This window comes from Trypanosoma rangeli (assembly GCF_003719475.1).
Source record: "Trypanosoma rangeli strain AM80 chromosome Unknown Tra_15.4_contig_00233, whole genome shotgun sequence".
Lineage (NCBI taxonomy): Eukaryota > Euglenozoa > Kinetoplastea > Trypanosomatida > Trypanosomatidae > Trypanosoma > Trypanosoma rangeli.
This window is the reverse complement of record NW_021705977.1, coordinates 19536-31394: the sequence shown is the minus strand read 5'-3', so window position 1 is coordinate 31394 and position 11859 is coordinate 19536. Positions and strand designations below refer to the sequence as shown.

General features: G+C 49.1%; 7 protein-coding genes across 7 annotated transcripts, besides 6 other annotated features; 6 read left to right on the top strand and 1 right to left on the bottom strand.

The window, feature by feature from the left end:
* Positions 1–318, bottom strand: TraAM80_06435 (uncharacterized protein; the record flags this gene model as incomplete). Its single annotated transcript, XM_029383279.1, has 1 exon — positions 1–318. A coding segment is annotated over one exon (318 nt), but the record flags the coding sequence as incomplete, so codon positions are not given.
* Positions 319–777: 459 nt separating this feature from the next.
* Positions 778–816: a sequence feature (GA-rich).
* A 325-nt stretch (positions 817–1141) lies between these two features.
* TraAM80_06434 (DnaJ chaperone protein) lies at positions 1142–2158 on the top strand (the record flags this gene model as incomplete). The annotated part of the gene is made up of 1 exon (XM_029383278.1): positions 1142–2158. One exon carries the CDS (start codon positions 1142–1144, stop codon positions 2156–2158), a length of 1017 nt encoding a protein of 338 aa, XP_029236896.1.
* Positions 2159–2511: 353 nt separating this feature from the next.
* Positions 2512–2558: a sequence feature (A-rich).
* Positions 2559–2694: 136 nt separating this feature from the next.
* Positions 2695–3387, top strand: TraAM80_06433 (small G-protein; the record flags this gene model as incomplete). The annotated part of the gene is made up of 1 exon (XM_029383277.1): positions 2695–3387. The coding sequence occupies one exon, from the start codon at positions 2695–2697 to the stop codon at positions 3385–3387; it is 693 nt and encodes a 230-aa protein (XP_029236895.1).
* A 165-nt stretch (positions 3388–3552) lies between these two features.
* Positions 3553–3569: a microsatellite.
* Positions 3570–3683: 114 nt separating this feature from the next.
* On the top strand, positions 3684–5759 carry TraAM80_06432 (putative small G-protein; the record flags this gene model as incomplete). Its single annotated transcript, XM_029383276.1, has 1 exon — positions 3684–5759. The coding sequence occupies one exon, from the start codon at positions 3684–3686 to the stop codon at positions 5757–5759; it is 2076 nt and encodes a 691-aa protein (XP_029236894.1).
* Positions 5760–5896: 137 nt separating this feature from the next.
* Positions 5897–5940: a microsatellite.
* A 203-nt stretch (positions 5941–6143) lies between these two features.
* On the top strand, positions 6144–6695 carry TraAM80_06431 (ADP-ribosylation factor 3; the record flags this gene model as incomplete). The annotated part of the gene is made up of 1 exon (XM_029383275.1): positions 6144–6695. The coding sequence occupies one exon, from the start codon at positions 6144–6146 to the stop codon at positions 6693–6695; it is 552 nt and encodes a 183-aa protein (XP_029236893.1).
* Positions 6696–6737: 42 nt separating this feature from the next.
* Positions 6738–6770: a microsatellite.
* Positions 6771–7207: 437 nt separating this feature from the next.
* Positions 7208–9658, top strand: TraAM80_06430 (putative flagellum transition zone component; the record flags this gene model as incomplete). The annotated part of the gene is made up of 1 exon (XM_029383274.1): positions 7208–9658. One exon carries the CDS (start codon positions 7208–7210, stop codon positions 9656–9658), a length of 2451 nt encoding a protein of 816 aa, XP_029236892.1.
* A 741-nt stretch (positions 9659–10399) lies between these two features.
* Positions 10400–10448: a sequence feature (A-rich).
* Positions 10449–10486: 38 nt separating this feature from the next.
* TraAM80_06429 (glycerol dehydrogenase) lies at positions 10487–11644 on the top strand (the record flags this gene model as incomplete). Its single annotated transcript, XM_029383273.1, has 1 exon — positions 10487–11644. One exon carries the CDS (start codon positions 10487–10489, stop codon positions 11642–11644), a length of 1158 nt encoding a protein of 385 aa, XP_029236891.1.
* Positions 11645–11859: the final 215 nt, after the last annotated feature.

The following is an 11859-nucleotide window of genomic DNA, read 5'->3' as shown; positions in this document are numbered from 1 at the left end:
CAGCTGTTTCCACGCTCGTTCCGTCCGAAGGGTTCGTCGGTTGTGATGGTGGCACAGTTTCTCTGCAATATCATCATCAACGTCTGCTACCCAATTGCGACGGAGGGCATGTCCGGTGGTCCGTCCGGCAACCAGGACAAGGGCCAGGCGATCGCCTTCATCTTCTTTGGTTGCGTTGGCTTTGTTTGCTTTGTCGTGCTGGTGTTTTTCCTGTTCCCGTGGGAGGAGGAGGCGCCTCGGAGCCGCGGCGACGCCGACGAAGGCTCCGTGCCAGCGGAGTAGCATCCACCGATTGAGGTTGCCACCCCTGGTAACCATCAGGCTGCGTGAGCGTGTTGTGTGGTGTCGTCGGAGGCGTGATGTAATTTTTTTTTTTTTCTTGTCCACATAACAAAACGAAGGGGCAGGACCGCGCTGCTGCTGACGGTCGTTGGGCAGCCGTCGTTTCCACGGCACTCGTCGCCCAGTGGGGTGGGCGCGTGGCAACAGATGGAAGGAAGCGGCGAAACTTTTTTTCTTTTTTTTTGCAAATGATTTTTTTTTACTAAACTTTTAATGAAAGGCGTTGTTGATGTATGTATATATATGTTTATATTATGTACATAATTTTTTAATTTGTTGAAGGTTAAAGGGAATGCATTTAATGGGTACGCTACGCGGTGGGATTTGTTGTATGAGTGATGATTCTTCCTCTGTGGAGAGAACGTTTTGTACAATTTTGTTTTAGAAACGTGGTGATGTGAAGTATTGTGTTGATGCAGGGTGCGCTGTTGTTGGTTTTTTTTCTTTGTTCGTATGTGTGCTTTTTTTTTTTTTGGGGCGTGGTGTATCACACTTAAGGGGTGGGGGGCGGCCTCAGCGACTGAGCAGAGTGAGGTTGTTTACTCAGTTCTTCCGTTTTGGAGAGTGAAGAGTGAACACTGTCCGATGATGCCTCTGCTTTTTTTTCGCTGGATAAAGATTTCAGGTGTATGCTGCAGGGTGGAGCTGGGTTTTGGGTTTGATTTTTTTTTTGTTGTGTTAAAGGATTTTTTTTATGTTGATTATTATTATCTTTTTGGTTTTACTAGTCTGCGTTGATGTCTTTCTTTGAAGTCTTTTTGTATTTTTGATACGTTTTTGATAGGTTGTGCTTGTAGGTATGGGTATTGATTATTACAAGGTTCTTGGTGTGAGCAGGAATTCCTCGCCGACTGATATAAAGAAGGCATATCACCAGCTGGCTTTGAAATTCCACCCCGATAAATGCGCTGGTAATCGGGAAGAGGCTGAGCTGCGTTTCAAGGAGGTTTCGGAAGCTTATGATGTTTTAAGTGACGAAAGTAAGAAGAAAATATACGATATGTACGGAGAGGAGGGTCTGAAAGGTGGTATTCCTGGAGGTGGGGAGGGCGGCAGCGCTGCGGGTGCAGGGGGTTTCAAGGATGTCCCTTTTGATAGGAGTTACACTTTTTCATCCGGCGACGCATTTAATATATTTCGGTCGTTTTTTGGCAGCAGCGATCCATTCGTGGGCGGGGAAGAGTTTGGTGGTGGTGGTCCAGGCCTTCATCGAGTGTTTCGTGGGTTTGGGGGTCCGCAAGGGTTTACGTCGGGCTTTGGGTCGCCAGAGATGTCACCAATGTATGAGGTGCCTCCTGTGGAGTACACCTTTTCATGCACGTTGGAGGAGATATATACGGGGTGTACCAAAAAGTTCAGCGTCTTACGTCTGATGCCGGGAGGGACAGAGAAAAGGGTATTTGAAGTGGAGGTGCTTCCTGGTTATAAAAAGGGAACAAAAATTCGTTTTCAACATGAAGGAGGTATTGTGCAAGGATATCCACCGAACGTTTTGGCGGATATGGTGTTTATTCTGGATGAGAAGCCTCATCCTCGGTTTGAGCGCATTGGTAAAGATATCCGCACGACGGTTCACATCAACTTGAAGCAAGCGTTATTGGGAACAAAAGTAAACGTCCTGGCACTGGATGGAACTACCACAGTGCTTCCACTGACTGGAGTGAGTAAGAATGGACGTCAGTTGCGTGTGAGCGGTAAGGGATTTCCTGATCGGAAGACAGGGCGCAATGGTGATATGTATGTCACAGTTGCCGTTGATATGCCTGTGTCCCTGGACGATGCGACAAGGAGGTTGATAGAGAAGTGCCAGTTTTAGGTATGCCAACACGCTTCGCCATCATGTTTTTCTTCTTTGTAGACCGGGCTTGCGCTTTTATTTTTCTTGGATGCTGTTTTTTTATTAACTGTTGGTGCGTTGGTTACGTTATTTTGGCGTTTCTCCTCTCGGAGCGAAGCGTATTTTAGTATGACTGGTGAATTTTTTTCATTGCTTCTTCACTTATTTATTATTATTACAACGTCACCTGCAAGCAATTTTTTATTCGTTGATTCCGTGAGGCTGAGGGGCCACGTTGTCCGCCTTTTCCATCTCCCACTTTATTCTGTGGGGGCAAGGGTTTTAGACTGAGAAGAGTGAGGGGTGCAGGAAAGTGAGATGTGATACGCATATTTTTTTGTGTTTTTTTTATTTTCTTTTGTTGCTTTTTTTTTTTTTTGCTTCTAAGCGTCTTTGGTGTCTGCACTGGTTGAGGTTGTTGGTTTTTTTTGGGGCTTCAGCTCTCGAACAGAGACACGGGCTGGGAATAGTCACGGTGGGTTTGCCAACGGCACGACGTCAAGTGGGATAAGACGATGCTGGAGTGCGTGGAAAACAGCATCAAGGTGATCGTGGTGGGGAACGGCAATGTAGGTAAGACGTCAATGCTTCGGCGGTTTGTCAAGGGGGAGTTTGTGGATCAGTACAAGAAGACTATTGGGGCGGAATTCATGGAGAAAAATGTGTTCTTACACCAATCCAACACCACAGTGAAACTTATGCTCTGGGACACGGCCGGGCAAGAAGTGTTTAATTCCCTTACTCAAGCGTATTATCGTGGTGCTGGCGCGGCAATACTGGCATTCAGCACTGTCGATAAGGATAGTTTCATGAATGTGGTGAACTGGAAGAGGAATGTCGAGAATGTGTGTGGCGTCATTCCAATGATTCTTTGCCAGACAAAGTTTGACCTTGCGCACGAGGCGGCCATCACAAACGAGGAGGCAGAGCAGCTTGCAATACAACTTCAGTTGCCATTTTTTCGTGTCTCCACGAGGGATGACTTCAACGTGACGCAGCTCTTTGAGTACACTGCTCAGATGTGTTTAAGCGAAGAGTCGGCAGAGAATCCAAGTGCGTCAGTGAAGGCGTCTTCAAACCTCAATGGAAGCGAGGTTCATGGTGCAACGGCCATGAAACAGGGAACTCAGTCAATGATGCGCGTGGACCTGAGGGCGTCAAACCCAGGGGGCAAGAAGAAAAAGAAGAAACTCTGCACAATACTTTGAGATTGGATGCTGTTTTTGATTTTCCTCATTTGGTGGTTCAGCGGCGCGCCCGGACTATTTCCAGGAATGGAGTACACTTTGTAAAGGGCAAGCTGTGGTCTAGTTCCCAATAAACTATGTTTGAATGGGGTAAAGGCTGGTTGACTGGCAATGGTAGGGCCCTTGGGTGGTGGTGGTGGTGGGATGGCGAGAGTCACAGTGCGGCTCACGGTGTGTGTGTGTATTTGATGTCTGCGATGTTGCTTTTCAGGTGCGTAAATAAGAAATGCAACCGTGTCCACGTGCCCTGGGACGCTATGGCTGTGTGGGCCGCACGAGATTCTGTCGTCTGTTTGAACACCCAGGTCTCTCAGGGGGCAGACATCGTTCCAAGATTGCGCGTACTTATTGACACGCGTTCCTTTACAAGTTTTTCTTTTTGCCAATGCCTACCGCACAAGGAAATCAAGAGAAGGGACTTTGTCACGTTTGACCATCGCATGTCCTTCCTAAAGAAGGTGCGGGGATTATTTCAAAGGGATAATAACCCATCTTCAGCACAGAGCACAGGAAACGGCTCCGTCTTTGCAAGGGTAAAAGGAGAGTCTACTGGTGGTGGCCCGAACATTTGGCCTGTACACCCCGATGTTCAGCGTGAGATACAGAGGGGCTCGCATTTGAATATGAAGGCCGTTGTACGTGGGATGCGTCGCACGGGAAAGTCAACTATTGTCTCACGTCTTTGTGGCTACGCTCCGCATAGCGGTTACACACCCTCTCCAGAAATTAGTGCTGGTACGATTTTTTACCGTAGCTGTGCTGGAAGGGGAGGAATTGACAGTGGCGGCGGCTCTGATAGTACTGGCTGTGGTGGTGCGAAGGTGGAGTTGTGGGACGTGGTTGATGAGGGGTTCAATGCCTCTCAACCAGCGTCCACAACACCGCACCCAACTTTGGCGGACGCACGCTCCATTGATGTTTACAGAGGATGCCAACTAGCAGCTTTTGTTGTTGATCGAACTCGGAGCGAGACTCTGGAATATGCTGTGCGTGAAGCGCGTCATGCTCCACCAAATACATGTGTTATATTTATTCTCAACTTTTACGATGCGCCCAGATATGCGCATGCTGTTTCGGAGCATGACGTTGACGCTGCTTGCAAGAGTCTTCGACGGGCCACAACGCCTATGATTTTGGCGGCGGCTGCAGGCCGTTTGCCACCGGAGGATTACTCAATCGCTGCGACCTGGGTGAGCATCAGTGCCGCAACCGGTCATGGCATGGACTTGCTCCGCAATGCCTTTGAGATTCCATATGTGCTTCTCAAAGTATCGACGCTAGAGGCTCACATTCACGCGTGTTTTCAGTTTGTTGAGGAATATCGGGCATGGATGCTCAGCGAAAGAGCCAAGTTTCTTCTACAAGAGCAAGTAAACGAAGACGTGCTACAGGAGAGCGAAAATAAGCCGCACGAAGCGACCTCTTGTTCCTTGCCTAGAAGAGGAGCTGACGCTGCTCTGCCGAGAGGCGGGGGACGAGGTCCTTCTACTTTGAATATCATTGGTGTTAACCGAGTTCATTGCAATGTGGAGGAGGATGAAAATGTCATCGCAAATAACTTTTTTAGCGACGTTGATAAGGAAGAGGATGCGGCGGGATATGACGCAAGAACAAGTGGTGACAGAAGAAGTAGCAGTAGATCTGACGGCGGTCACCGAAAGTGCAAGAGGCCCCTCGCCGAGGCACCTATACCAACGGTCCCACTCTTATCATTACCGCTATCGGAAACAACACCGAAACTTGCGTCCTCAATCTCTCGTGGCGATCCTGGGGCCACAACACCTGCTGCTGCTGCAAGCGTTTCTGTTACCGTGATTGATGAGGGTGGGCTGCAGATGTGTGTGCCAGATGAGGGTTTTCGTAACTTTACTGACGACGTGCTCGACGTTGGAGACAATCAGTGTTTAGACGGTAATTTTTTTGGTTCTGACCACTCTGGGGACACTTCTTCCAATCACTGTCCAGCGGCGGCTACCGACTACAGCAGCGATGAGGGTGATGACGTTCTCAAGAATTCCAACGCATGTCTGTGTGCGCCATCAAAAGTGGCGGAAACGTCTATAGACAACACCCCAATTGAATCCTACACGCCTTCCATTTATGCCGATGTCAGTGTCCTGCTCCAGCAGATGCAGATTGTGCTGGGGAACTCTATGGAAGAGGAAGGTGCGCCGCAGTGGCACCATGACAAGCGAAAAAGTCACTTCCACCACAAGAAGAAGGATACAGCGCGACGTAAAAGACGCCATCATCATATAGGCCAGGTTGAGGGATCAAAAGGAGTGAAAAACGCCCTTAGTGATGATGGGACTTTTGAGGTGATCAGAGAGTGACGCATAGATGGTATGAATTTTTTCCCCTTGCGGCGACTTCCTTTTTCTTTTATCACTGCTGTGCAGAGCTGGGGTGCGTGAATGTCTTGTGACAAATCACGATTCCTGGCCCTGACTCATTGCTTCTTATGCCCCCTTTTTTTTTGATGTTATTGTTGCTGTTGTTGTTCTGCTGTTTGCTCTCACCACTATTATGGCCTTCATTCACACACACTGTCCGCCCGTGTTTTTTTTTTTGCTTTTCCCTGCGCTCACATTCTCAATTATTAGTAAGCTTCACTATCTTGCTTTCAGGGAACCGGTGCTTTTCTTCTGTTTGCTGGGGTGGGGGTCGGGGACGGGTAAAGTACCCTATTATTTCCCGTTTTTCCCCCTGTCTTCGAAATGGGCCTTCTGGATCTTTTCTTTAGACTTAAACCTTTTCACAGGGACAGAAGTATTCTTATTATCGGGCTGGACAACGCCGGGAAGACATGCATTTTCAAGAAGTTGAGCGATGATGACACTTTAAACACGATGCAAACGCAGGGGTTTAACATCAAAATCCTTGCCGTTGGGCGTTTGAAGCTTAGTGTGTGGGACATTGGAGGTCAGAAGTCTATTCGGCAGTACTGGCGATATTATTTTGGGGATATGGATGCGCTCATCTTTGTTATTGACGCGTTTGACATGCAACGTGTGGAGGAGGCGAAGTTGGAGCTGTATCACATATTGGAGGAGGAAAAGTTGGCGGGTGTGCCACTTTTGCTCTTTGCAAATAAACAGGATATTTTGGGGGCGGTGACCGCTGAAGATCTCATAACCGTTTTGCAGCTGAACGAGGTGCAGGGCCGCAAGTGGCGTGTTCAATCTTGCTCAGCGAAGACGGGAGAAGGGTTGGATGTGGGTGTGGCATGGGTAGTAGAACAGCTGCGGTGCAATGCCCCTCTTCGCTGAATGAGGGCTATGATGGGGGGAAATTCCAGATGTATTCCTGCCTTTTTTTTCTCTTTTTTCTGTTTTTTTTTTTTTGGTTTATGTGCCTCAGCTTGCGTGAGGGTATGATACGTTGCGTGGTTGGAGGGCATGTGCGGTCCCACCATTTTCCTTAATGTGGCGGGCCACCCAAACAGTTTGGGGTTTTACCGTTGCCTTTTCTGGGGGCGAATGACAGTCGCACCTCTTCTTCAGGCGAAGCATATAACCCAGAATGTGATGAATTTACTTCCTTCTGCTGGTATCACGCGCACCACGCATTTTTTGTTTTCTTCGCAGCCGCAGTGTGTTGCTTTTGACATGGGAGGGATCACGCCCAACTGTTTGGGCCATTTTTTGCTTTATATCATTCCCCACCTGCACTCTTTCCAAACACATGAAACAACATGAAGCAAACCCGTCGCTTCTCCTCTTTTCTTCTCTCTATAATATACACGTACATACATGCACAAACAATAATGCAGTGATTGTAGATGGATGTCGAGGAAGGTAATCTGCTGGGAAAACAGAGAACGGAGGTGGATAAGTTAGAGACGTCTGCTGATTTCCTTGAGCCCCGCACGGTGCGAAACCCCGCACCAACGGTTTCACATGAAGGTGAGGTGATTGATGCGGCGATGACAGCGTCTCTTGCGACAGGGCCGCTTTTCTTGAGCGGTAGAATATGTGCTTCTTCAAAGGCAAAGCACATAACGACGGGTTCTACTGGCCCGCCCCCGCTACAGGGTCTGCACATGGTTGACACTTTCACTTCACTTAACCGGCTTGGGCCCAAGGGCATGACACCCAAACCCCGACGCACACGACCCGCGTCAGTGTCGACTAAGCCTCAAGAAGTTGGCGCACCATACAAGGAATCGCACAGCAAGCGGTTCCGTGACCGTGTTATGGATGCACAAGGGGGTCTCTCTAATGATGATCGGGTACTCCTCCTTGCACGCGATAGGAGTGAGTGCATGGCCGAACTACGAGAGAAAAACGTGCAGATCAAGCGGCTTGAAGTGACTGTTCGTGCTCTGCGTGCACAACTGGCACGAAGTACCCCTAAGATGGGGGTTCCTCTAGCTGAAGACGAAAACTTTACCTGTACCACACCAGTGGCACGTCTCGTGGACGAAAACAACAGTTTAGAAACGCGGTTACGTGAGGTAACTGCACAGCTCTCAACGTGGAAGCGTGATGCCCGCGTCGCCCACCTGCAGGAATTGAAGACGGAGCTTGCAGTTTATCAGGCAGAGGTGACTCGCCTCTCATCCACAACACAGGGATGTCGGGGGAATGAATTGCGGAGGAGCTGTGTCGAGTCTCGCCTTCGCGAGGCCGTTGACTCTTTGAAAGCAAAGGATGACGTCATTCAAGAATTGAGGAATAAGCTTTCCGAAAATACTGCGGCGCTGGGACGCTCCTTAGAGAGTGCCATGCGTAGTCAGAGTACTGTGGAGCAGCTGCAGGGAGAAAATAGGGCGCTTTGCAAAGAGTTGCGTATGCTAAGAAAGGCATCTATTGAGTTGACACGCACCAGAGAAAAATTGGAATGCGCTCGTGCGGAGCTCAAGGAGGCAACGGAGAACCTTCACCAGCTAAGGCGGCTTGTGGGAACGGTGGGTGACCCTGATGAGATCTTTGTCATCATTAAGGAGCGTGATGCTCTTCTGAATGTGTTGAGGGAGCAAAATGCGCGTGAGGAGTCTCAAAGACTGGAGTTTGCACGCCAACAAGCGGATACAAAGGATAGCGCTGAAAAGTGTCTTCAAAAGATTCTGCAGGAGGAGCGCGCCTTAGCGAGGGAAAAGGAGGCGCAACTCAGGCATAGCTGCATCATGTGGAAGGAGAGGTACGAACGCTTGGCAGTCGAGGGTGCCACCGAGCGAGATCGCCTCGAGGCAGAGGTGCAAGCCCAAAAAGGGCGACAAGATGAACGACAGCGGGAGTTGCGTTTGTTGCTGAGCAGAATGCCCTCGCATTCGAGCGAACAGAACCAACCAAGGGCAGTTCAGGTACCAAAGAGCTTGGATTTGCAGTGGGTCAAAGCGCTAACTCCGTCTGTGCCGTCCTCGCCCCCCATAACCACGTCATCGACATCATCTCTATCAAAGTTGAAGTCGCCGCCTTCGATAAAGAGCAGTGTTGAAAGTGATGGCATGAAAGATAGAAACTCCTCTACAGGGAAAGCACAACAACAGGAAAATAGCCATAGTGGCACTAACGAAAAAGGTGGACGAGAAGGCTGTTTGCTAAGTCATCATGCGCACCTTGAAGATGAGGATGAAAATAACCTCAGTAAACTCGTCCCTGTTCTGCAGGGGCCTGCCACAACTACAACCGTTGGCAGCAGTGAAGAGGATGACATTTTCATGATATCGACAAAAAGAAGTCCCAGGGAGCCAAAAGCAGAAATAACCGTGGCGATCATAGATACAAACAAGCATGGAAATGAGCAGGATCCTCCTCTTACTCCATTGACAGCTGGTGACGCCGTTAATCTGAAGTCATTACTCTCTTTAACAGGGAACGGATCCCCAGTATCAGACGTTGCATTAATGCCTTCAGCTGACGTCGTCGAAAGCCCAGAACCGTCGATTCCTATACGTGTAAAGGTGCCACCGCCGCTGCCGGCTGTTGTACCTTCGCCTCCCGCTGATATCACTTCAACGCCTGCTGCTGCTGCTGATGTGGGTGTGGACTCAGGCCCATCTTGTTTGGCACAGGCACAGATGTCGTCAGCGCCAGAGAGTGTGGAGCGCAGTTTCGGGAGCGCGCATAGATCCCCTGCTGTCATAGGTTCTGGTTTGTCTGACGTTTTTGAAGACGTTGTTGCTGAAGATTTTCATACAAAAAATCGTTATGAAGAAGAGGATATGTGGGGAACTTTGAGTGCCGCTGAAGACGAAGAATCGTTCACTGTGCATCACGTAGAATTGTGAAATCAAAATGATTGAATGCTTATAAGGAAGACTGTTGTGTATTTCTATTGGCGCCAATTATCATAGATAATGGGGGACACGGATGTTATAGTTCTAGTTAAAAAAAATAAATATAAAAGATGGAAGTTTTTTGAAGCAAGTTGCGACCAGGTGAGGTCAAATACATGAGAGAGTGCCTTGTTGAACTTACTCCGTTTGTCTACCGATGAATTGATTCCTTTTTTGTTTCGTTTTGAAAGATACTGTGTTGAAGGAAGCAGGCGAAGTTTTTTTTTTCATTGCTCTTGTATTTTTGAGTATGTCTCCCACTTTAACTGCGTACTATTACTTTCCGCGCGGAGGGATCCGGCGGTTGCGGCACACACGAGGGGAGCGGGGGGGAGGGATTGTGTGAGTTCGTACCGCGGGTCAATCCATCACAGAGTGTTTTTACAATTCAGTTGTGCATGGGGTGACAGTATATGGGGCATCTTGCCTGAAGTGGGGGATGCTGGGCGCGCGCCTAACTAAATTGTCATCCGTCGTTGTGTTTGTTTTGAATTTCCGGCAGCTGAGGGACAAGGCCCTCATTGCAGTAACACATTTTTTTTTTCTTCCTTTCTGCCTCTACAGGCATTTCCGTTGGTGCTTGGCGCTTCATCTGTCGAAACTTTTTCTGCTTCTAACTGTTCTTATGATCGTCAAGGTGTACCGGTGATATCTGCATTTGCATGTACGGCGTGCATGTTTGTTCTTTGGGGCTTTGTTGTTGTTTATTTCCTTTTTTTTTGTGTGCTCTTTTTCTTCTTTTGAAGTCTCTTCTTTGGATTGTTTTCAAATTAAACTCAAATGTTGCGCTTTTTTGGGCCCCGTCTGTTTGCCGCCACGTCCACGCTGCTCTCTCAGATGCCTGTTGGTATTACAACTTCCATATTTCCTGCCCGTTGTGTTCAGGGGCCTGGTGCGCTGAACTTGCTGGGTGATGAGCTTCTACGCCTCGGCAAGAAGGCCCTCGTGATACAGGACCCCCTGGTTGAACAGTTGTACGGGGAACAGTTGGAGAGCGTGTTGAAGGGAAAGGTGACCACTGTTATGGAGGTTTTAAAGGCAACTGTTTGTGATGACGAGATCAAACGCATTTCAAGGCACAAAGATGTGGACCTCGTCGTGGGTATTGGCGGAGGGTGCACGTTGGATACAAGCAAGGCAGTTGGGTACGAACTGAAAGTTCCCACAGCAGTGGTTCCGACATTGGCGGCTTCAGACGCTCCTTGCAGCGCCCTTGCAGTGATCTATACGAAGGACAAGAAATTTGACCGCTACCTCTTTGTCCCATATAATCCCAGTCTGGTGCTTGTTGACACTGAGATTGTTGCTAAAGCTCCTGTGCGGTTGCTTGTGTCAGGAATGGGCGATGCACTCGCTACCTGGTTTGAGGCGGAATCGTGCGCTCTTGGCCACAGGCCCAACATGACGGGCCGTCTCGGCTCGGCCCTGGGGTTGAGCCTTGCCCGTCTGTGCTACGAAACGCTGCTGGAGTATGGCGTGCTGGCCAAGCAGGCTTGTGAATGCGGACTTACTTGCCCTGCTTTGGAGCGGGTGGTCGAGGCTAACACATTTCTTTCCGGTATTGGGTTTGAGAGTGCGGGGCTTGGTGCGGCACATGCCATTCACAACGGTCTGATGCAAATTCCTGAGGCGCACGACTGCTGGCACGGTGAGAGGGTTACCATTGGCCTCTTGGCAAGCCTCCTGCTCACCAACAGACCGCCGCACGTGTTTGACACTGTCTATAATTTTTGCGAGAGCGTTGGGCTGCCAACGAAGCTTGCAGACATTGGGTGCGCCGGGGTCAGCGACGAGATGCTTTTGAAGGCGGCAACATCGGCGTGCGCCCCAGACGATACTATGCAGAACGAGGCTGGAACTATGACACCCACCGCTGTCTTCAACGCACTGAAGGTCGCCGATTACATCGGTTGCTCCCGCTCACGAACGAAATGTTAGGGTGGGGCGATGGGGAAGAGCCGTTTACGTGGCCCACGAAAAACAAAGAAAAAATATAAAAAAGAAGAGAAGGAGGATGTGATGCGATACAGAAAATAGCAAGTTAAAGTTGATAGCAGGCGCAAGAAAGGCCGTGTCTCTTTTTTCTCTCATATATATGCGGCGTCTCTATTGGGGAGCACAGAGAACTTATTGTGTTGTTGTTTTTTTGTGGG